Source organism: Sycon ciliatum, chromosome 1 (assembly GCF_964019385.1).
Source record: "Sycon ciliatum chromosome 1, ocSycCili1.1, whole genome shotgun sequence".
In the NCBI taxonomy this organism is placed as follows: domain Eukaryota; kingdom Metazoa; phylum Porifera; class Calcarea; order Leucosolenida; family Sycettidae; genus Sycon; species Sycon ciliatum.
This window is the reverse complement of record NC_088643.1, coordinates 20,139,922-20,164,680: the sequence shown is the minus strand read 5'-3', so window position 1 is coordinate 20,164,680 and position 24,759 is coordinate 20,139,922. Positions and strand designations below refer to the sequence as shown.

Genomic DNA, 24,759 nt, shown 5'->3' with positions numbered 1-24,759 from the left:
AGACTTGAAAGGAGGACTTCTCCAAGAAAACTTTAACCTCATGCAGTCATACACCCATACTAGTATGCTGATATTCTGCTTAGGCATCACTGAATAAGTGCACAGTGTATGTCCACGGCAAACTAAGCCTATTCAGCCATGTGCATTCTAAGACCTTGAGAATGCTAAGGAGTACCAAGACTGCTTCTGAGAGCCCTTCCCCAGTCTCCATACTCTTCACAGCACCAAAGATTGGTCGACAGAAGGGAGTAAGAGGCCAAAGTTTAGCTGTTCCAATAGGAAGACAAAAGGTGGCAATTCTAGACTACCTGCCAGACTCATACCCTCAGCCTAGACTTGAGATCAAAAAGTTACAACTTCCCATCGGATATCAGATTTATTCACAGTACCGCCATGCACGGTACACGAATCATTAGTTAGACTTCAGTGTCTGTACAAAATTCCAAATGCTACGAATGAATGGGTGCAAGGGAGGCGGTCTACAGTCCATTCATCGGAAACAGTCCGGCTGGCTTTTGAAAGTCCGATCTGGGCGGAATCGGGGATCAAAAACCCACTTTAAATCTCAAAAATCTGGGTTTGGGATTTTGCCATGGCATACCTGCCCTAATTTTGTAAAACCTGGCTGAAATTCTATTTCCCTGTTCTTCGACTTCTCTGGCCTCAAATGTGGCAAGGAGTAATTGCATGGGTCACACAATGCAGGATGTGCTGTTGTTTTCACGATATCTACAACTATGTGCGGGAGACACCAACAAGTTAGGGTGCCAGTTTCCAATGAATGAACTGTAAGTACTATCCAGCCATATACATCACTAAACAACCAGCTTGTGGCACCCATATTAGTAATGAGTCTGGGGACATGCAACCAGCACACGGGTAATAGTAAATTCCAAAGTATTGTCAACATACCTGAGGGCTGACCACTTGGTGTACCCTGGGTTGGTCGATCTCCATCACCAGGGGCTCCTCCAGTTGGCTGGTCACCTGGCGCACCTTGAGTTGGTCGATCTCCATCACCAGGGGCTCCTCCTGTTGGTTGATCTCCTGGTGCCATTGCTGTAGGTCGCTGAGTAACCGGTGGTTGTGGTGGAGCAATGTCTGCAAGTGTCATTACAACAGTCTGGGACATGAAAAATCCTTGCAAGCCTGTGGGGCTGACAACTACACTATACTCGGTATTGGGACGCAATGATGACACTCTATACTGTGCTGTGCCGCCTGCCAAGCGATATCTATTTGCTGATGGCTCGTGTGCGCCCTGAACAATGATGTCCCAACCAGTTGAACCAGGAAATTGTCCCGGAAGCAACACGTTGAATGATGTTGATGTGGTGTCGACTACACTGATATCAAAATCTGCAACAGCAGCAGCAGCAGCAGCAACAGAAAAAAATAGAAAATAAATAGAGATAGAGAAGACACATGATTGCTGCCCAAAACTGGAGAACAGCAGTGAGAACACAGGTAAGCCTTCTGGCTGCACAAGTGACGTAAGAATTGTTAGTATCATTGTGGGCGGATGAGCATCTTAGCTTGAAACTCAAAGTGTGAGCAGACAGCTTTGTTCAGTCTATTCCCAATGTGTAAACTGTTGTTTATCTTTACTTAGGTATATTGTAAAGGAATAGGCTTTATGAATTACAGTACACAGACTGCACACCAGCCCGCAAAGATATCCAAAGTCCACTATTTCTACACAATAAATTCAATAAGTGCCTCCCAGCGGTAGATGCCTCAGTGACATCCCAATATATAATTCCAGGATATGACTACAGGTTTGAATGGGAGTGTGTGATGAACATTGCCTCACAGGTTTATCACATAAGGTCCACAGTCTCTCTCTCTCTCATACACACTCTCTTTCTCATACACACACACACTCTCTCTCTCTCTCACACTCTCTCTCATGCACACACACTCTCTCTTTTATGTGGCCTTCATTGGTTCCCAAAGGACCACATTACCACCCTATTCTACATACCTGATGGTGGTGTTTGCGGATCACCTGGTGCGCCTTGAGTTGGTTGATCTCCATCACCAGGGGCTCCTGCAGTTGGCTGGTCACCTGGCGCACCTTGAGTTGGTTGATCTCCATCACCAGGGGCTCCTCCAGTTGGCTGATCTCCTGGCGCACCTTGAGTTGGTTGATCTCCAGCACCAGGGGCTCCTCCTGTTGGTTGATCTCCTGGTGCCATTGCTGTAGGTCGCTGAGTAACCGGTGGTTGTGGTGGAGCAATGTCTGCAAGTGTCATTACAACAGTCTGGGACATGAAAAATCCTTGCAAGCCTGTGGGGCTGACAACTACACTATACTCGGTATTGGGACGCAATGAAGACACTCTATACTGTGCTGTGCCGGCTGCCAAGCGATATCTATTTGCTGATGGCTCGTGTGCACCCTGAACAATGATGTCCCAACCAGTTGAACCAGGAAATTGTCCCGGAAGCAACACGTTGAATGATGTTGATGTGGTGTCGACTACACTGATATCAAAATCTGCAATAGCAGCAGCAGCAACAGAAAGAAATAGAAAATAAATAGAGATAGAGAAGACACATGATTGCTCGCCAAAACTGGACAACAGCGGTTAGAACACAGGTAAGCCTACTGGCTGCACAAGTGATGTATGAATTGTTAGTGTCATTGTGGGCGGATGAGTGTCTTAGCTTGAAACTCAAAGTGTGAGCAGACAGCTTTGTTCAGTCTATTCCCAATGTGTAAACTGTTGTTTATCTTTACTTAGGTATATTGTAAAGGAATAAGCTTTATGAATTGCAGACTGCACACCAGCCCGCAAAGATATACAAAGTCCACTATTTCTACACAATAAATTCAATAAGTGCCTCCCAGCGGTAGATGCCTCGGTGACATCCCGATATATAATTCCAGGATATGACTACAGGTTTGAATGGGAGTGTGTGATGAACATTGCCTCACAGGTTTATCACATAAGGTCCATTTAGGAACTACAGTCTCTCTCTCTCTCATACACACACTCTCTCTCTCTCTCACACTCTCTCTCATGCACACACACTCTCTCTTTTATGTGGCCTTCATTGGTTCCCAAAGGACCACATTACCACCCTATTCTACATACCTGATGGTGGTGTTTGCGGATCACCTGGTGCGCCTTGAGTTGGTTGATCTCCATCACCAGGGGCTCCTCCAGTTGGCTGGTCACCTGGCGCACCTTGAGTTGGTTGATCTCCATCACCAGGGGCTCCTCCAGTTGGCTGATCTCCTGGCGCACCTAGAGTTGGTTGATCTCCATCACCAGGGGCTCCTCCAGTTGGTTGGTCACCTGGCGCACCTTGAGTTGGTTGATCTCCATCACCAGGGGCTCCTCCTGTTGGCTGATCTCCTGGCGCACCTTGAGTTGGTTGATCTCCATCACCAGGCACTCCTGTTGGTTGTTGAGTGACTTGTGGCTGTGGCGGGCCTACGTCGGCCTGTGTCATGACAACAACTCGGGACATTACAAATCCTGGTGAGTCTGCAGGACTGACCTGTATGGTATACTCTGTGCCAGGACGCAGACCTGACACTCTATATCGTGTTGAACTCGTTGGTACTTGATATCTTGTTGCAGATGGCTCGTGTGCACCCTGAACAAAGATATCCCAGCCAGGTGCACCGGGAAACTCTCCTGGTAACATTAGATTGAATGACGTTGATGTGGTGTCGACAACACTGAAGTCAAAGTCTCCACCAACTGCAGTAGTATCAAACAAGCAAACGAAGTTTATAGCAATCCTATGCCGCGTCAGAACTCAAGCTGAATCAATTGGGCGCCAGGAAAAAAGTATTGAGTGACGCTAAACAAACTCTCACACCCAGACTATGTCAATATAATAGATTGATCTACAATGTGTTAGGGTCTACATTTACTATGATGCATGATTGACGATGTTATGACGAAGCTAGTTTTAGTCTCTGTTACGTTCTCTGTTACGATGTTGTCTTCTTTAATGACGAGTCAGTCCACCTTGCTGATGGCTGCCTAGCTATTGTGTTATATCTCCTTACTGATTTGACTAGCTCTAAGCTTGCGTGTGTTATCTCTATTGCTCCACGACATCGCTGACGTGTATTATCTTTGTCATCCTCCATTACTTCTATTCTACGTTGCCACCTCCACGATTTGCTAGAACTTAACAGTTTGGCTTCGTCAACTTGATATACTTCTGGCAGCCGTACCGTGATATGTATGTCAACATGATAAAAATACCCCCCCCCCCCTCCCCCCGCACTCCAATTATCATTCCATATACATGTACCCTGGAATGTAGCTCCAAAGGGCCGTACAAATCTGTTCTGTATAGCCGAGGTACTGTGCAACCAAGGTCAGATGACTGGTGAAAAGTTACTAAAAACATAAAACAGGCGCTCAAAACAGTGTTCTTTATCCCATCTCTTAACCCTTTACCGTTTTAGGTATTTGTACAGCAAAAACCGACCGTCATTGTTCATGCCATAACTTTTTTATTTTTCACTTTTATTATGTACAAAATGGGGTGATTCTGAAAGCAAAAACCCTCAGGAATGCGATGCAACAACTTTCAAGTCCAGAAAACGAACACAGATTTCACTATTTAGCACTAATAATTATTTGGATTTATTGCCGATCGGGCAAACTGTTGCAATATGCAATAAATCAGATCCTTGCACTGGAGTGGCTCCCTCAGGTAAGTGGATACCAGGTTCGTTCTCTGGGTGGAATGCAGGAGTGTTACCAGTCACAGCGGTGTCAGCATTGTCCCAAGCATTGCAAATATCGACTAGTGCAGGTTGCACCGCTGGCTGTACATAGTACCTGTGCACCACGACCTCAACCCTGACGACGGCCTATTCCACGGCCAAATCCTCTCTCTCTGCCACATCCCCTTCCACCATTAGTGGCACTCATCTCAGCGACACTGTCGTCGTCTGTGACATCCATGTTACTCTCACTGGCACTGCTTTCACTCGCCATGTCATCGTCGCGGTCGTCGTCAGAATAAATATTTTCAACAGGATTGTCTGGCTCCACAAACTCATCTTCGCTGGATGAGGCAGCGACAGAATCGTCAGGAAGGGTCTCCAGAAGCGAAAAAGCTTGCTCCGCGTCCATGGCTTGCACAGCAGGGCAGACAGTCATGAGGCCAGCTCAAGCAAAAGTCGAAATAATCTGCAGGCAATACCAAAAGTCGCAGGGTACGCACTTTTCCCAAAGCGCATTTTTCAAGTCGCGATTTTCGCGATTTTTTATATTGCATCACACAACAAAATTGTCGGCACCCTCTGCGCGTACATCTTGGCTACCAGGAGGGAAAATCCCAGCTCTCTGCGGTGAACCAGTCCAGCGCTGTGCGCATAGAACTTTAGAAGTCATCGACCGCGAGCGGTCGAAATTTGTACGTACAAACGGTAAAGGGTTAACTAAAAAATCAACACCATCAACTACCATTAGATGGTGCATGTTAAAGGGGCACTCCGGCTTCATTTTCGACGCCGAGTTTTCGATGCCAAGACGAAGGTAGGTGAAAGAGAAGACACCTCGAACAAGAACGAGTCTCCAGAAGCGATCGAGTCGAGCAGGAAGACGACTTTTGAATTTCGGCCGAGCGAGCGCTGATGACGTAATGAGGGATTAGCTTGCCAGTGGAAATGCATCTGCGCACATACATTTCACACACTTTTTGGCCAATTTTCAATCGAAGAAGAGGTTGTTTGCTATGTTCTCCCAACGCCGTGAGCGATCCCGTCTTCTATACCCTTCCAGGTACCCTGAAGGTCCTCCAGAGGAGAATTTATCTCCATCAAAGCGTTGTTGATCCGCTAAATTCGTCTCGAGACATATTCACCCAGTGCAGTGCTGATAAATGTAGAATGTTGAATCTGTGATAATTGTCGACGATGGAGAGAGAGGCTGATAGCCGCTGTCGCAGGGAGAGTGAAGCTGCTGGAAGTAACAACAGGGAGCCCGTTTGTATCACCTGAACAACCAGACTTCAAAGCAGCTTGACCAAATCGGAGGGTGCCTCGTTGCTTATCGTGAATATTACACCGGCATGAATTACTACAAGTATACTGGTGAGTTTTTATCTTGTTTTTGTTCGTATGCTAGTACCCTGGCCTGGAGTTCTCGTTAGCAAATTCCTATTCCCTGGCGTTTTCTAAACATTCCGTGTAGGACTGAATACGTGATCAAGTATTCCGATTTGGGTAAATGTGGAATTTGGACATGTATTTTATTAAAAATATTCTTTTCCAAATAGAGCGTTTGTAGAGAAATGGTTGCCCAAATACAACAAAATTTATTCTGCAGTTCTACAACTAACTTGTACTGAAATCCAGTCGAAGTAAAAATGATTCTTCATGACAGTTGGGGTCAATGAAATCTGATCCAGGCATAACGAATGGTGACGCCTGCCACCCCGGGAACGAATGCCCATTTGCTGGGGGACACCAAAGTACTCGAAAGTAGTGCGTGTTTCAATGTGGCATGGAAGTTTTATATGATCTCTGGTCAATGCAACATACAATAGCCATCATGAATTGCAGGCCTCGAACGCAACTCCGACCAGAATTGGCAGTTCCCTAAGTTAGATGCTTTATAATTCCATGGCCCCAGCTGTAGTTATAGAGGGTTTTTTGCACATTATTCTTATAGTCGATAGGTTTATACTGATGGCCACAAACAACGGCAGTTCAAACTTCACTGATGTGTTCATGAGCTGAGAGATTTCTCTCCACTATTTCTGTTGTGCACACAGGTTTGTCCAATATGCATTGACCGTATTGGGTATGGTACCTGCTCTGAGAAGGGAATCGCTGGAGCCACAGTCCAACTATACAGGCTTTCAAGAAACAGAGAGGAGCCATCTTTGCAAGCTGATACCTGATGTGTACCGACAGAATTCTCACGAGATACCTTACAGACTACGCCTGGTGCATACTTCATAGTACTCCTTCGACTACTGTCTAGAATCAAGTCGACTGAAGCAAGTTCAAACAACTCTGGCTTCAAACGAGCCGTCGATTAGACAAACAAAACATTCTCTCATATACTAGAGCACTCTGACAACTCACGACCTATTCCTAACGATTGCCACCGCTTATAAATATGTAGAGTACTGATTGGAATGTGCTCACAATCTCAACAATCCAGTGCTATAATTATTTGAACTATGTGTTCCTTCCATAAATGTTGTATCCACATATAATCCACAGTGCTGCAAAGTTTCAGAGTTCTCAGGGTATCAAACAAAATTATTTCAAATACAGTGAAATAGTTCGTGGACATTATAGCGTAACTTGTAGTTCCCTGGTCCTTTTCTTTGCTATAAATTAATCCTTTGCTCTCTAGCCACCGGCGAGTCCAACAGTGAAATTGTTAGTTCATATTTATGTGGGTATGTGGGGGGGGGGGGGGTGAACATATTTCTATATAAGGGACCTGCAACTGTAATACCACAGTACAGTAGATAGCAAATATGTAGAAAACAGAAATGCATGTTCCCATCATTGTACGTGGACGGGCGCAGCAAGCCGAAGCTATCAGCCAGAACAGGATTTACAATCACTTAGAGATACTTGAGCTTTTCCAGTATTCTCCGTGAGCTGTCCCATTCCACAATGGTTCATGCCACCATTATTTCTGGTAGTATCCATGTGCATAATTCCAAGAACATCTCGGATTCTTCAACAATTTGTGCCACGGCAAAAGACAACGCTTGACTCGGTCACTGGGGCTGTCAAACTTCACATCACAAATGAACTTCAATTTCTCATCTGGTTCAAGTACCGGTATATGTACTGCCATGACTTGACCATGCTTCATCCACAGCTGGGCGAAGATTGTGGCATTGAATTCCATAGCGCACCTTCTTGCTGCCATGCAGGAATATGTTGAGAGAAGTGAACATATTTTTACTAAAAAAACAACAGCCACTGAAGAGGATAGCATTAGCAATAGCCTTGGGTGAATTTCCTGCAGGTACACGTTGTTGGTAGGTCTACTGGTCGGTACCGCGGTCTCCGTATCCAATGGTATCGTCAAGTTCAGAAATCACCTGTACTACACATCTTGTAGAAGGGATCCTGATCGAAAATTTTTCTGATCATAAAATTCACTAAACTGAGGGCGAGACAAATAGTCAGTACTCCCCGATTCCGTCTAGCTGCTTTGATCAAGTGATGCTAACAAGCTCCCCGTTGTTACTTCCAGCAGCTTCACTTTCCCTGCGACAGCGGCTATCAACCTTTCTGTCCATCGTCGACAATTATCACAGATTCAACATTCTACATTTGTCAGCACTGCACTGGGTGAATATGTCTCGAGACGAATTTAGCGGATCAACAACGCTTTGCTGGAGATAAATTCTCCTCTGGAGGACCTTCAGGGTACCTGGAAGGGTATAGAAGACGGGATCGCTCACGACGTTGAGAGAACATAGAAAACAACCTCCTCTTCGATTGAAAATTGGCCAAAAAGTATGTGAAATGTATGTGCGCAGATGCATTTCCACTGGCAAGCTAATCCCTCATTACGTCATCAGCGCTCGCTCGGCCGAAATTCAAAAGTCGTCTTCCTGCTCGACTCGATCGCTTCTGGAGACTCGTTCTTGTTCGAGGTGTCTTCTCTTTCACCAACCTTCGTCTTGGCATCGAAAACTCGGCGTCGAAAATGAAGCCGGAGTGCCCCTTTAAGTGCAGGGTTAAGTGCAGGGTTAAGTGCAGGGTTAAGTGCAGGGTTAAGTGCAGGGTTAAGTGCAGGGTTAAGTGCAGGGTTAAGTGCAGGGTTAAGTGCAGGGTTAAGTGCAGGGTTAAGTGCAGGGTTAAGTGCAGGGTTAAGTGCAGGGTTAAGTGCAGGGTTAAGTGCAGGGTTAAGTGCAGGGTTAAGTGCAGGGTTAAGTGCAGGGTTAAGTGCAGGGTTAAGTGCAGGGTTAAGTGCAGGGTTAAGTGCAGGGTTAAAGGGGAAGTTAAGGCAAAAATTAAAATTTCACCAGTTGTAGTCTTCGGGGTGCTGAGTCAAATGGTCTTGGTCCGAGAAAGCTGAGACGCTCCCTTCCTACTTGAATCCCAATCGAACTCGCGCACTTCCACCGAAACTGGGTGACTGCGCCCTACTAGATGGGGATTTGTATGCAAAATGTCACTAAAAGCGCCATTTCGTTCTTATAAAAGCACGGATGACCGCGATTGGCTCATATGTTGTAGTCTTTTGGACGCTGAGTCGACTGGTTTTGGTCCGAAAAGGCTGCGATGCAGCGTTCCTCCTTTATTCCCAATCGAACATGGTTGAACAAGTGGTCACGTGCTCCTGGGTGCCCAAATCACCTGGTCACCACGCCAGCAGGCGACAATTTTCACACCAAGGTTCAACTCGAGTTCAACTCGAGTGACAGGACTGCACCCAAAAAAGGTCAAACAGGCTAGTAAGTTGTACCCTGCAGGCACGGTGACCAGCTGACTGGTGTACGCAGGAGCATGTGACCACTTGTTCAACCATGTTCGATTGGGAATAAAGGAGGAACGCTGCATCGCAGCCTTTTCGGACCAAAACCAGTCGACTCAGCGTCCAAAAGACTACAACATATGGGCCAATCGCGGTCATCCGTGCTTTTATAAGAACGAAATGGCGCTTTTAGTGACATTTTGCATACAAATCCCCATCTAGTAGGGCGCAGTCACCCAGTTTCGGTGGAAGTGCGCGAGTTCGATTGGGATTCAAGTAGGAAGGGAGCGTCTCAGCTTTCTCGGACCAAGACCATTCGACTCAGCACCCCGAAGACTACAACTGGTGAAATTTTAATTTTTGCCTTAACTTCCCCTTTAAGTGCAGGGTTAAGTGCAGGGTTAAGTGCAGGGTTAAGTGCAGGGTTAAGTGCAGGGTTAAGTGCAGGGTTAAGTGCAGGGTTAAGTGCAGGGTTAAGTGCAGGGTTAAGTGCAGGGTTAAGTGCAGGGTTAAGTGCAGGGTTAAGTGCAGGGTTAAGTGCAGGGTTAAGTGCAGGGTTAAGTGCAGGGTTAAGTGCAGGGTTAAGTGCAGGGTTAAGTGCAGGGTGCCCATTCAAATTTCACTGTACATGCACATGCATAAAGTGCAAGAGTTTTCAAAACGTTTTCAACAAACAAACGAAAACATACCGACTGGTGGTGTTTGTTGATCACCTGGTGCACCTTGAGTTGGTCTATCTCCATCACCAGGGGCTCCTCCTGTTGGTTGCTGAGTAACCGGTGGTTGTGGTGGACCTATGTCTGGAAGTGTCATTAAAACTATTCGGGACATTACAAATCCAGGTGCGCCTGTTGGTCTGACGACGGTGGTATACTCAGTTCCAGGTCGTAGACCTGATACAGTATATCGTCTTGTACTGGGTGGGACAGTGCATGTCGTCGCTGATGGCTCATGTCCACCCTGAACAGAGATCATCCAATCAGATGCTCCAGGATATTCTCCTGGCAAAAGTAGATCGAATGATGTTGACGTCACGCCATCAGCACTGATATCAAAGCCTGTAACAACGGCAACACAGTCCATCAAGGAAATGCTACTGGTTATGGTAGCAGACGAGATATAGAACACATTGTCATTCTACTTGTTGTATAGGTTTCAGTATGAAAACCCCATCTACGTAGATGTGCATCGCATCATGTACTTACAATAGTGAACATTCACACTAACTCCATGACCACCCAATGAAACTCTTTTTTTTCGAGAGCTCATCATATGTAATTAGCTCACTGGATGTTCTAGCTCAGGAGAGTTCTGTTTCGACACGATGCTGTCTATCTTTAAAAACCACCAATACATACTTTGGAGAGTCCATGGATCCATACATACACGTACATCATCTCTCCTCGCCTAATTCATACTACCAGCATATTAAACTGGCACTCAGTACCTGAAGGTTGTGTTGGCGGGTCGCCTGGTGCACCTGGCTGTTCTGAAGGTCCGGGTGGCTGCGGAATAGCAGCGCCTGGTTCCAAACCATAGAACAAGGAAGACAAGGAGATCAAATAATACAAGAGCTCTCGTAAGCAAGAGGTTGATATTGCTATGTCATGTCAATCATTCAACTTCTATCCTGGACACTGCAATTCTACAATATACCTTACAAGCTGGTATCTGTGTTGTAGTAACTGGCCTTTCTCCACCTGCTCCCAGTCCCGTGCCATCTCCACACTTATTCAAAAGGGACGACGATAACTACATTTAGAAGACTGTTTATTGACACGACGACGAAAACACAACTAGACAAGACGAACTCAAAACGAAGACTACTTTTTACACCACAGCAACACGCGCATGCGCCAACATGATGTACACGCGACGTACACAATATAACGCACTATACGGTAGAAAGTCCGTCTACTACATGTGTATAGCCCGCCAAGACTCTACTATAGCACATACTAATTTCCAGTGCCACGGGATGAAGCAACAACAATTTATGGTACATGTGCGTGGCAATGAAATGTGTACAAGTTGATTAGAGCCGCACGGTTGTACCAAACTCACTGCAATCAATGGTTATTTTCTCGTTAGTGGAAGCTCGTGCTGCGCCGCCATGGTACACAAGTCTGCTATTGACTACTGGACCGAGAGCAAACAGCAAGTAGTGATCGCCACTCAGAGGAATATCCATGGCGTCTGAACTCATACAGGGCAAGGTGAATGAGAACGTGGTCACCCCACCGCTCTGGGACACACTAGCATCAGACACTTGATTGTCAGAGTCCAGGCCTGGTCTAGTCCGACCTCTAGCCCACCTGTATGTGATACACACACAATGAAGTCGACATAACAGGAATTGATGTACTGGGAAAAATCTAGGCTACCATCATGGTGTTTTTTGCCAATTACTAAAAGCGGTACTGTAAATTTACAAAATTTCGGCGTTCCAAAATTTCGGCAATTCACGATTTTTGACATTTCGGCGGCGATTTATTTTCGGCGTGGGGTAGAGGACATGGTATTGCGACAGATGCTGTGAAAAATTTCATCGGCGTTTTAATTTAGGCGTTTTGGGTCGGTGCCGAATATAGCCGAAATTAAATAGCTGCCGAAAATTTGTATATTTACAGTAAGTGCATTTGCCATTCCTAATATCACTGCAACTTGTGAGTGAGTGTGCACATTGGTGAAGAGGTGAAGTGGTCACTGGAGATAAACCTTTGAAAGAGAATACCTCTTTCATAATTGGTGCCGTGCGTCTTTTTTTTATTGAAGACCAACCCCAGACGTTCCTTCTGGTCGAAAACCGTCATACTTTGCTTCATACACGTCATGTATTACAACAGCCTCGTCATTTCTCACCCCAGTTATACCCACTGCCTTACCCACTACTACATGTATCAAGCTAGGTGCAGCTGAACATGGCTGGAAAGATCATTGGTAACAAAGACACTCTCTATAACTAGGTGTATAGGTTTAGACCAATGTCCACACTCCACGCTATCACTTTTCCTCTTTGCAATTGTACTAGGCAGTCAAGTGACCGTGTCCTTTGGTTCTGCTTGGTCGCTTACCGATCCTGGATAGAAGGCACTCCGCTGCCATCAACGAATGCTGTAACAATGTCGCTGCCCACCTGCAGGATAGAGAGTTAAACACAAAACCAACCACCGTAGACTATCGCAAACACGTAGATTGGATCTCACCACAACACAGTTGAGACGGTGCAGTGCTGCTCAATGGAATCTGATCGAGCGCGTCTATGCCACGCTAGGCGCTATGTAGCCCTAGGCCTGCAAACACGGAGATTAGAACTGGCTCAGGGCGCAACTCACATTCAAGCGATTGGATTTCATTCACCAGCAATGTAGTTGACCATGGTACCAAAAGAACAATACTCAAACTACATTCACCAGTATGTGTGGTATCGGTAAAAATGTGCACTTGCATGGCACTGAAAAGCTTCAACATACCATAAAGCGGTCATTGGAAATACCCAACGCAACATATCTTGTGGACGGGTCTTCGCTTGTGGATAGGCGGAACGCCACGCGTCCGGACGGCAGAACGTTCCACTCAGCATTGACAAAAGAGCTTCTAAAGGATCTGCCGGATACTGAAAAGTAGTGGAAAGTAGCACAATATGAAACCATGATCAGTGATCGAAACAATCCTTTATTATTAGCCATGACCAGCTTCAGTATATCATTCGTATATTGTGCAACTATGTTTCCCTGAAAACAGAAAGAGGGTGAATCAAATAATTCACACTGTAATGACAGGGGGTTTGACACTTTGAATCGCAAATTTCCAGTGTCGGGTTTGTCAAGAACCCACAGAAAACAGGCGTTGATATTGCTGCCATGCACTACAGTCTATTCACTGGAAAGTGGCACCCTGACTTGTTGGTGTCTCCCACGTAAGTTATACTAGGTGTACATATCGTGAAAACAACACTACATCCTGGTCAAACTGTGCAAAGCTTCATATCTTCATAGATAAATGAGCGTTAGCATGCTATCAAGTTAGCAGCCAGCCGAGCAAGTTGGTCCGACTTGCGTGCAGGCACCACGCAATGTCTCTTGCAATTGCATCACAGATAGATTCTCGAGTTCGCAACTTGCGGAGCATTTGTTCCGACACGATTTTCTTCCCACCCTCCCACCCACTACCTCAACTCCCGTTTCTGGTACATACATGTGTTCTTTTAGTTCATGAGAAAATACGCTCTCAATTGGTAATCGGCATACCTATATGTAGCATTTGGTGGCTCTACTCGGAGTCATTTTGCAGCCCGGCTGCGAGCCATCTATTGCAGCTCCAAGCAGAGTCATCATACGCTTGCTTCAATGTTAGAAGCAGTTGCTCATATCGGCACTCCCAGCTTAATCCAACACATGGTTGCACTGTTGCGAGGTGAGGGATGCTAATGGGTTTTGGCTGTTTTAATTATTAATTATTGTATTACTCCGCAAGCCAATTCCTAAAACTCATCAATATCACTCTTTGATATGGTAGGCTTACGAGGAGGCGGTGAGCAGATTGGACAGCATGCCCCACTGGTGTAGTTGACAACCAGTCCAAGACGCTCGCATTGTGGAATGTCACACACTATTCCAGCGCAGGGATCTAATGCACAAAAGCATACAACACTTCTTATAATCCTTACGTAAAAGTTGATTTCCTGAAAATTTGAGAAGTTAGTCAGCAGTTGTCTTGTCCATTCAACCAAATACAAGACCTCCCATTAGAATATGATAGACACAAAAGACTACTGGAATGATTGGCTTACCAGGAGGTGGTGAGCAGATGGGACAGCAGGCTCCACTAGTGTAGTTGACAACCAGTCCAAGACGTTCACATTGAGGAATATCACACACTATTCCAGCACATGGATCTGATTCACAAAGGCATACAGAGCAGCACATCTCATAGTCTCAACTTTTAAAATCCTCTTGTGTGAAAGGTTGAGAATTTATTCACCAGGCTAGCAGGGGAAAGGAAGTGCGATTAAAATATGTGGGAGATAGGGACCTGACACAACTCAGGTGGCGTAGTATCATTGCTCCGACCGCGATACACGAGTGACACTGCTATGGCAGTTATCGAGCGTTTAGCTGACATCCAACCGCGAATGCGGTGCCGACTTACCGGGAGGTGGTGAGCAGATTGGACAGCAGGCTCCACTAGTGTAGTTGACAACCATTCCAAGACGTTCACATTGTGGAATATCACACACTATTCCAGCACATGGATCTGACACACAAAGGCGTACAGAGCAGCACATCTTAAAACATACTCACTCGATTAGAAGCCCTCTCGAGTAAAAGCCGCTCTTGGATAACAGCATCCCCCATGCAACGACTGCTTGAAAATACAAACCCCTCTTGAATAGAATCGAGGACTACTATTAGCAGCGCGTCTAGTGGCCAGGCAGTGCCATGTTGGGTCAGGTGAAGTGCGTAGAAAACATCACATTCATATAGCCTGGTTGACACTGTGCATGTGAACTAACCCGAGGCTGAGTTGCTTTGAATATTACAATTTTAGGGATTTGGTTGGAATACTGGTATGTATTGAAACAATAAAAGCATTTCTCGAATAGAAGCTGCTCAAAATTGCCATTGAAAAAAATACAAGACCCTGCGGGCTTGTAATTGAGTGAGTACGGTAATCTCAACCAAAATATCGTATTGTACATCTTCGCTGGCTGAGGCAGCAACAGGGTCATCAGGAAGGGTCTCCAGAAGCGAAAGAGCTTGCTTCACGTCCACGGCTTGCACAGCAGGGCAGACAGTTGTGAGGCCAGCTCAAACAAAAGTTGAAAACATTTGCAGGCCAAAGGTCGCAGGGTACGCACTTTTCCAAAAGCGCATTTTTAAAGTCGCGATTTCCGCGATTTTTTATATTGCATCACACAAAAGAATTGATGGCACCCTCTGCGCGTACATCTTGGCTACCAGTAGGAAAATCCCAGCTATCGGCGGTGAACCAGTCCAGCGCTGTGCGAATAGAAGTCATCAACCGCGAGCGGTCGAAATTTGTACGTACAAACGGTAGAGGGTTAAAACCACCAATACATACTTTGGAGAGTCCATGAATCCATACATACACGTACATCATCTCTCCTCGCCCAATTCATACTACCAGCACATTAAACCGGCATTCAGTACCTGAAGGTTGTGTTGGCGGGTCGCCTGGTGCACCTGGCTGTTCTGAAGGTCCGGGTGGCTGCGGAATAGCAGCGCCTGGTTCCAAACCATAGAACAAGGAAGACAAGGAGATCAAATAATACAAGAGCTCTCGTAAGCAAGAGGTTGATATTGCTATGTCATGTCAATCATTCAACTTCTATCCTGGACACTGCAATTCTACAATATACCTTACAAGCTGGTATCTGTGTGTAGCCCGTCAAGACTCTACTATAGCACATACTAATTTCCAGTGCCACGGGATGAAGCAACAACAATTTATGGTACATATGCGTGGCAATGAAATGTGTACAAGTTGATTAGAGCCGCACGGCTGTACCAAACTCACTGCAATCAATGGTTATTTTCTCGTTAGTGGAAGCTCGTGCTGCGCCGCCATGGTACACAAGTCTGCTATTGACTACTGGACCGAGAGCAAACAGCAAGTAGTGATCGCCACTCAGAGGAATATCCATGGCGTCCGAACTCATACAGGGCAAGGTGAATGAGAACGTGGTCACCCCACCGCTCTGGGACACACTAGCATCAGACACTTGATTGTCAGAGTCCAGGCCTGGTCTAGTCCGACCTCTAGCCCACCTGTATGTGATACACACAATGAAATAGACATAACAGGAATTGATGTACTAGGAAAAATCTAGGCTACCATTATGGTGCTTTTTGCCAATTAGTAAAAGCGGTAAGTGCTTTTGCCATTCCTAATATCACTGCAACTTGTGAGTGAGTGTGCACATTGGTGGAGAGGTGAAGTGGTCACTGGAGATAAACCTTTGAAAGAGAATACCTCTATCATAATTTGTGCCGTGCGTCTTTTTTTTATAGAAGACCAACCCCAGATGTTCCTTCCGGTCGAAAACCGTCATGCTGTGCTTCATGCACGTCATGTATTACAACAGCCTCATCATTTCTCACTCCAGTTATACCCACTGCCTTACCCACTACTACATGTATCAAGCTAGGTGCAGCTGAACATGGCTGGAAAGATCATTGGTAACAAAGACACTCTTTGTAACTAGGTGTGTAGGTTTAGACCAATGTCCACACTCCGCGCTATCACTTTTCCTCTTTGCAATTGTACTAGGCAGTCAAGTGACCGTGTCCTTTGGTTCTGCTTGGTCGCTTACCGATCCTGGATAGAAGGCACTCCGCTGCCATCAACGAATGCTGTAACAATGTCGCTGCCCACCTGCAGGATAGACAGTTAAGCACAAAACCAACCACCGTAGACTATCGCAAACACGTAGATTGGATCTCACCACAACACAGTTGAGACGGTGCAGTGCTGCTCAATGGAATCTGATCAAGCGCCTATGCCACGCTAGGCGCTATGTAGCCCTAGGCCTGCAAACACGGAGATTAGAACTGGCTCAGGGCGCAACTCACATTCAAGCGATTGGATTTCATTCACCAGCAATGTAGTTAGCAATGTTGTTGACCATGGTAGCAAAAGAACAACACTCAAGCTGCATTCACCAGTATGTGTGGTATCGGTAAAAATGTGCACTTGCATGGCACTGAAAAGCTTCAACATACCATAAAGCGGTCATTGGAAATACCCAACGCAACATATCTTGTGGACGGGTCTTCGCTTGTGGATAGGCGGAACGCCACGCGTCCGGACGGCAGAACGTTCCACTCAGCATTGACAAAAGAGCTTCTAAAGGATCCGCCGGATACTGAAAAGTAGTGGAAAGTAGCACAATATGAAACCATGATCAGTGTTCAAAACACTCCTTTATTATTAGCCATGACAGGGGCGTCGGAAGGTGATTTAGTGTGGTACGGTCAGCCATCTGAAGTACAATTTACCCGTGGGGGAGGGGTGGCCGAGCCGAAACATTTGGAAATTTAGAGCCCACATCAGTGCATTTTATTGCATCACGGGGTACTTGGGGCAAATAGTGGTACGGTCAATACCGTAGTGACCGTACCGTGTGCGACGCCCCTGCATGACCAGCTTTAGTATATCATTCGTATATTGTGCAACTATGCACAGAAAACAGGCGTTGATATTGGTGCCATGCACTACAGTCTATTCACTGGAAAGTGGCACCCTGACTTGTTGGTGTCTCCCACGTAAGTTATACTAGGTGTGCATATCGTGAAAACAACACTACATCCTGGTCAAACTGTGCAAAGCTTCATATCTTCATAGATGAATGAGCGTTAGCATGCTATCAAGTTAGCAGCCAGCCGAGCAAGCTGGTCCGACTTGCGTGCAGGCACCGCGCAATGTCTCTTGCAATTGCATCACAGATAGATTTTCGAGTTCGCAATGTGCGGAGCATTTGTTCTGACACGATTTTCTTCCCACCCTCCCACCCACTACCTCAACTCCCGTTTCTGGTACATACATGTAATCTTTTAGTCCATGAGAAAATACGCTCTCAATTGGTAATCGGCACACCTTGTCATGTCCTGGACATGGACCATATGTATGTAGTGCGCATGCTCGCACGTGAGCTTGGTCTTTTTCGGATATGGAGTTTGAGACGAACTGAAATCTGTAATGGCCTCGAGTGTGTGTGTGATCGAGCTGGATGAGTCCGAGTAGAACCCACCTGGGGTAGGACACAACAACTGGCGACGAAGATATGGCTCGGATATCATCGCTTCAGCCGTTTACCGGCGGCGACTTTGAAGAGTTTGAGGAAAGACTTGAATTCTATTTCTTTGCCAATGATATTGGAACCGTGGCTGCTTCGGCCAATGCTGCAGACAAGTTGGCTGCCAGCAAGAAAAGGAAGGCTGTATTAGTGAGTTTGCTGTCTGCGGAAGTCTACTCGATTTTGAGGAGCCTCTGTCTGCCAGCGAAAGTAGCTGACAAGAAACTGTCGGAGATCTGCGATCTTTTGAGGAAGAATTTTCAACCTGCAATTTCGCAAGTTTCGGCGACGTTCAATTTCCATCAGTTGAAGCAGAAGGAAAATGAGTCGACTGCGGATTTCATCATTCGTCTGAAGAGATTGGCTGTGAGGTGTGAGTTTGCTGATCACCTCGATCGAGCGCTTCGAGACCAGTTTATTGCTGGCTTGAGCAGCTCATCCACTCGAAATTTCTTATTGACGAAAGAAGATACTTCGGCACAGTCGTTCAATGACATCGTCAAACTAGCTTTGACGCAGGAATCGGCTGCGCGCGCGGCCGTGCAGCTGACCTCTCAGCAGGAAGTGCACAAGGTGAATCACCGGCCAGTGGAATCGCGTTCGCAGGCGCAGTCTGGTGTTTCTCATCAATCTCGAGAGCAGAGATTGTGCTACCGCTGTGGGTCTACTCAACACTTGGCGGATAAGTGCAAACACAAGGCCACTGAGTGTCGTCACTGCCACAGGAAGGGGCACTTGGAGCGTGTTTGTCGGCAGAAATCCACGTCAGGCGCGTCGGTGCACAATGTTGTGACTGATGACGCAGGTGAGCATGAATCTGCTGATCTTGAGTGCATGCCAATGTTCCACATTTCGGATCAGGGCGAATTGAAGAGCAAATCTGTGCCCTCCTACAAATTGGAAATTGCTGTGAATGATGTTCCTGTTGTAATGGAAATCGACACGGGCAGTGGCATTTCAATCATTTCTGTCCATGATTTTGAGTCACTTGGGGTGTCTCGTACAAATTTAACCAAACCGAGTGTACGCATGACCGGTTTTTCTGGGGCAGAAATCAAATGTATTGGTGAAGGGAAGTTCAATGTCAGCATTGATGGTGTGGAGAAACCAACACTACTCCGTGTGGTGGATAATGGTGGTCCGTCATTGTTGGGCAGGGATATGTTGTCCCAATTTACTCTACCGTGGAAACAGATTGTCAATGTCAATCATGTTCAAATGGATGGTAGGAGGAGAGCTCTCATTGAGGAATTTGAGGAGCTGTTCGATACGACTCAGGTTGGCAAGCTGAGGTCGGCTCAAATCACCCTGAGAGTGGATGATTCTGATCCAATTTTCCACAAGGCGCGTCCCGTCCCGTTTTCTATCACGGAGAAGTACGAGGAGGCTTTGGAGAAATTGGAAGCAGAGGGAGTTATTCGCAAAGTTGAGCACTCCAAATGGGCATCGCCTACTGTGCCAGTACTGAAATCGGATGGTAGTGTCACGTCCCAGAATAAGACAACTGCTGCCTGTTAGTCCTGTGACAGCAGGATCTACGTAGTGAGCAGCTCTGTGCTGAGCTGTCACGCCCTTTTAGTACAACGTTGTTTGGCCAGTGTCTTGTCCCACGTGCTTAGCATGTAGGTTGAGCGACACGCGCTTTCCCACGTAGGTGACATGCCTTCTTGGCATGACACATCATGTGATCCAAGGCCGGAACCTGGTCAGGTAGGTTCTCGCGTTGTACGTTTCCTGGAAGTGCTTCACTTCCTGGAAATGTGATTCCAGGCTTTGTGCAAAACCACGTCACTACGACGTTCTACAGGTTTCCACGATGCCTCGGCGCTTCGTGCAAAGAGCCAAGACTAATATGACATTGTATAACAAGAGCTAAGTGCAAGACAGGAGGCGTGTGCAAGAACCAAAACCGTCACCGCGCAAGACGTCAGAGTATCACGCAAGCAAGACCAAGAATGCAGCAGGACTTACCATGTACCATAAGAAGCCGCTGAACTATGGCACGTTGGGTGAGCGGGCTCCCCAACGTGACCCTCATATACTCACATTGTACTCTGACGTGGGTGAGCGGGCTCCCCACGTCCCAATTTGGTCTTTCTTCTCTCGATGTCTTTCTTTCTCTTTCTTCTCGAATGATCACCGTACGTATATTCTGCATTTCTGCTGACTGGCTGCGCACATTCCGGTTTGACTTGTTCTGCTATTTGCTGGAATTACCTCGCAATGATCACGCCATATATCTCTGAAGCACCCTATAAAAGAAGCTCTCATTCTCTTTCTTACTTCAGTTCAGTTCTAGTCTAGTCTAGTCTAGTCTAGTCTAGCAGTCGAGACTCGGTCTCAGCTCTCTGTCTTCGTTTACTTTGAGCTCGGATTTGATACTACTCACAACGTAAAACTAACAGTCTTTGTCTGTTGATCGTGTGGGGTTGAACTTGGACCAAGCCAGCTATATTGGTTGGCCCCTGGGTTGTGTTGGGCTTGTCGTGAGGCCACACGTCTATATTCAGTCGCCGCTCGTAGTGATTTCGGGGTCCGGTCACTGTGAGCCGGGGACGCAACATTTGGTGCTGTGACCAGGATGGTCTAAGTTCTCCTCACTCCGTAACTGCAACGACGCGATGTCCACAGCAGTCTTTCGTGAACAACCTTGTCTCTGATGGCAGGTTCTTGGCGATAGACGTGGCAGAGCAACAGCAGTGTTGGACGCTCCAACTTGGTACGAAGAAAACTCCGAGTGCGTTTCTCTTTCGGATCCAGCACTGGCTTTCGTTCCGTACCTCGTGTTCCTGTAGCGCTGTAGTGCGAGTTCGTAGTGCACGACGAGCTTGCTTTTCTGCGGACTACACGGCGGACACCAAGGTGCGAAATTTATTGTCGGTTGCACGATCGATCGAGGAGTTGTTTGCATTCAGGCAGTTCTCAAGTACGAGTGCAGTGCGCGTTGTTCAGCTTCAGATATGGAAGGGTTCGTGAACCCGTGTACCATGTGTACGCACATGAGCCGTAAACAGGGCTTGGGTCCTCTTTACGGAGCGTTGTGAAAGTAGTCACTACGACTGGATCACGGAGTAGTGCAGTGCAGTTTTCAAGTTTCGACAAGAAAACGCCACTGTTCGGACATGGTGTTTGTTGAGACCGCTTGAAGCTCTTGAAGCTTGACAAGTCGTCTCTTCAACGATGAGGCCTTACTGACGTTTGCACTCAGTTTGTTCTCAGTCGCGCAATGGCGAGTGCTGTTTGAAGACCCGTACCGGTTGTTTCATGGCTGAAAGTTGCCTGAAACGATGGGAGGATGCAGACCACGTCGCTGGTTGTGGACGAATTCAAATCTCGTTCTGCGTGTCGCCGGACGCACCAGACGAAGATTTGTGACGCCCAGCGTTGGTGCTGGCGGAAGCAGTTTTATCTGCGAATGCTCTGGACGATCATGTCGCGAGGATGGCGAGTTCTGACCTTGTTGTCGATCTTCATTCTCCAGACGTTCTGTTTGTGAAAAAAAAAAGTTTGTGGAGAGGATGGCCGGACAGTACATGACCTACTAGTATGTGCTGGAGTGTATACTCGTTACTCTTCGCGGTCCTTGTGCTTGGTGAAAGTTGACCAGTTTCCTGCAGAGGGAACTGTGTCCTGTGAAAGTGTGATGTTGATGGGTGCCTTTGCATCCTCAACAAATGACTGAACTGTGCACCGGTTCGGGTTGTGTACGGCTCAGAGGAGTCAGTTGGTCTCTGTGGATGAGGCGCCCGGATCGGTCAGTTGTAGCCAATTTCGGTTGGTGGTGATGAGCTTGCGTAGTGAGCAACGGAGAAGGGGACGGTGGTGACCATACAGGCCAGGATGGGATTCCTGGGGCCGAAGAAGTATGGTCTGCGCTTCATATAGGACGAGGTCCTAGAACTGAAGTGGAAAGGCTGTGGTGGGAGAGGATGATTTGGATCTGGATCCCTCGGGCACAGTGTTGGCTGACCAGGGGACGCCCTGTGTCGAGGAGCCTGGTAGGCGAGACTCATCTGGGGATGATGAGTTGTTGCGAGTGAGGTCCCAATTTGCTCCTTACCGGATGGATTTTACTACGAGCTCTTTACCGATCTGGTTTCACAACTGTGTAGCACCATCGGATTGAGTGAATGCTTTATGTGCCTGGCACCTGGCGAGGAATTGTATTTTCTCGTGAGCAGTCAGTGATATTGTTCAGTCGTATGAGCCCGATACGAGTGATATGCTGTATTCGGCTGATGACATGGTGTTCGCACCAAAACCTGTGGTGGATTGGACTTGCATCCTGCATCTCCAGTTGACTTACCTATTGTATCCGTCGCGGAGCCTGGTGGATGACACTGGCAACGTCGCGGTATCTCACCCACTACCATATCGGTCGAGGATAGTCACGGGGACGTGATTCTTCAACGGCGGGGGAAATGTCACGTCCCAGAATAAGACAACTGCTGCCTGTTAGTCCTGTGACAGCAGGATCTACGTAGTGAGCAGCTCTGTGCTGAGCTGTCACGCCCTTTTAGTACAACGTTGTTTGGCCAGTGTCTTGTCCCACGTGCTTAGCATGTAGGTTGAGCGACACGCGCTTTCCCACGTAGGTGACATGCCTTCTTGGCATGACACATCATGTGATCCAAGGCCGGAACCTGGTCAGGTAGGTTCTCGCGTTGTACGTTTCCTGGAAGTGCTTCACTTCCTGGAAATGTGATTCCAGGCTTTGTGCAAAACCACGTCACTACGACGTTCTACAGGTTTCCACGATGCCTCGGCGCTTCGTGCAAAGAGCCAAGACTAATATGACATTGTATAACAAGAGCTAAGTGCAAGACAGGAGGCGTGTGCAAGAACCAAAACCGTCACCGCGCAAGACGTCAGAGTATCACGCAAGCAAGACCAAGAATGCAGCAGGACTTACCATGTACCATAAGAAGCCGCTGAACTATGGCACGTTGGGTGAGCGGGCTCCCCAACGTGACCCTCATATACTCACATTGTACTCTGACGTGGGTGAGCGGGCTCCCCACGTCCCAATTTGGTCTTTCTTCTCTCGATGTCTTTCTTTCTCTTTCTTCTCGAATGATCACCGTACGTATATTCTGCATTTCTGCTGACTGGCTGCGCACATTCCGGTTTGACTTGTTCTGCTATTTGCTGGAATTACCTCGCAATGATCACGCCATATATCTCTGAAGCACCCTATAAAAGAAGCTCTCATTCTCTTTCTTACTTCAGTTCAGTTCTAGTCTAGTCTAGTCTAGTCTAGTCTAGCAGTCGAGACTCGGTCTCAGCTCTCTGTCTTCGTTTACTTTGAGCTCGGATTTGATACTACTCACAACGTAAAACTAACAGTCTTTGTCTGTTGATCGTGTGGGGTTGAACTTGGACCAAGCCAGCTATATTGGTTGGCCCCTGGGTTGTGTTGGGCTTGTCGTGAGGCCACACGTCTATATTCAGTCGCCGCTCGTAGTGATTTCGGGGTCCGGTCACTGTGAGCCGGGGACGCAACAGTAGTATCCGAATTTGTGCTGATTACTCTCGCTCAATCAATGCCAAGTCTGATTTGGAGCACTACCCGCTACCTACTATTGAGGAAATGTTAGCGAAATTGTCGGGGGGAGATAAATTCACCAAATTAGATCTCTCCCAAGCCTATCACCAACTGGAGCTTGATCCAGCTTCTTGGCCGTACACAACAATCTCTACTCACAAGGGGTTGTATGAATACGTGAGATTGCCGTTTGGCATTCACTCGGCAGTGGCAATTTTCCAACGCACAATGGAATCCATATTGGCAGATCTGCCTGGGTGCATCGTCTATGTGGATGACATCCTGATTACTGGGAAGGATGAGGATGAACACCACAACAACCTGATCAGGGTACTACGTCGCCTACAGGAGGTCGGGATGAAGCTTAATCCCAGTAAGTTTCATTTCATGATGGATGAGATTTCCTACCTGGGTCACACGATTTCTAGTGCTGGTGTGGCTCCCACAGCGGATAAGATTGAGGCAATGCGGGACGCTAAGGCTCCTTCGAATGTTAACGAGCTTCAATCATTCATTGGAACGGCGAATTTCTTGCGACGGTTCATACCTCATTTCGCAACAATAATGGTACCTCTGTACAATCTGGTGAAGAAATCTGCTGAATGGCAATGGGAGGAAAATGAGCAGAATGCATTTTCTCGAATAAAGGCTGCACTGTGTTCCAGTGAAGTACTCATTCACTATTCCTCGGAGAAAGATCTGATCCTTCAAACGGATGCTTCGGGCATTGGTCTCGGTGCGGTAATGTTTCAGAAGGACGAATCGGGCGAGCTTCGTCCTGTAGCGTACGGGTCTCGTGTTCTCTCGTCAGCGGAGAAGAACTACTCCAATATCGAACGGGAGGCGTTGGCGTTGGTGTTTGGAGTTACCAAATTTCGTCAATATCTGTTGGGACGGACGTTCATGCTGAGAACGGATCATCAGCCATTACTCAAATTGTTCGGCTGCACAGA

General features: G+C 47.0%; 1 protein-coding gene and 1 long non-coding RNA gene across 13 annotated transcripts in view; one reads left to right on the top strand and one right to left on the bottom strand.

Moving 5' to 3' along the window:
- The window catches only part of LOC135817235 (uncharacterized), a 138,040-nt gene that overhangs the window by 70,469 nt on the left and 42,812 nt on the right, over positions 1–24,759 (bottom strand). For 10 of the 12 annotated variants that reach the window (XM_065330415.1, XM_065330451.1, XM_065330429.1 and 7 more), the window contains 15 exons: positions 17,189–17,331; positions 16,780–16,841; positions 15,984–16,234; positions 15,617–15,691; positions 14,595–14,699; positions 14,236–14,340; positions 13,968–14,072; positions 12,917–13,059; positions 12,518–12,579; positions 11,508–11,758; positions 10,891–10,965; positions 10,133–10,501; positions 3,102–3,716; positions 1,985–2,500; positions 913–1,359 (listed from right to left, as the gene is read on the bottom strand). In XM_065330415.1, coding sequence (XP_065186487.1) covers positions 913–1,359; positions 1,985–2,500; positions 3,102–3,716; positions 10,133–10,501; positions 10,891–10,965; positions 11,508–11,758; positions 12,518–12,579; positions 12,917–13,059; positions 13,968–14,072; positions 14,236–14,340; positions 14,595–14,699; positions 15,617–15,691; positions 15,984–16,234; positions 16,780–16,841; positions 17,189–17,331 — 3,324 coding nt within the window. The remainder of the gene's footprint in view (positions 1–912; positions 1,360–1,984; positions 2,501–3,101; positions 3,717–10,132; positions 10,502–10,890; positions 10,966–11,507; positions 11,759–12,517; positions 12,580–12,916; positions 13,060–13,967; positions 14,073–14,235; positions 14,341–14,594; positions 14,700–15,616; positions 15,692–15,983; positions 16,235–16,779; positions 16,842–17,188; positions 17,332–24,759) is intronic. The other 2 variants (XM_065330380.1, XM_065330438.1) reach the window with 2 other exon arrangements.
- On the top strand, positions 5,467–7,387 carry LOC135817227 (uncharacterized). The gene is made up of 2 exons (XR_010553521.1): positions 5,467–6,076; positions 6,760–7,387. It is a non-coding gene; the product is annotated as an uncharacterized LOC135817227 (long non-coding RNA).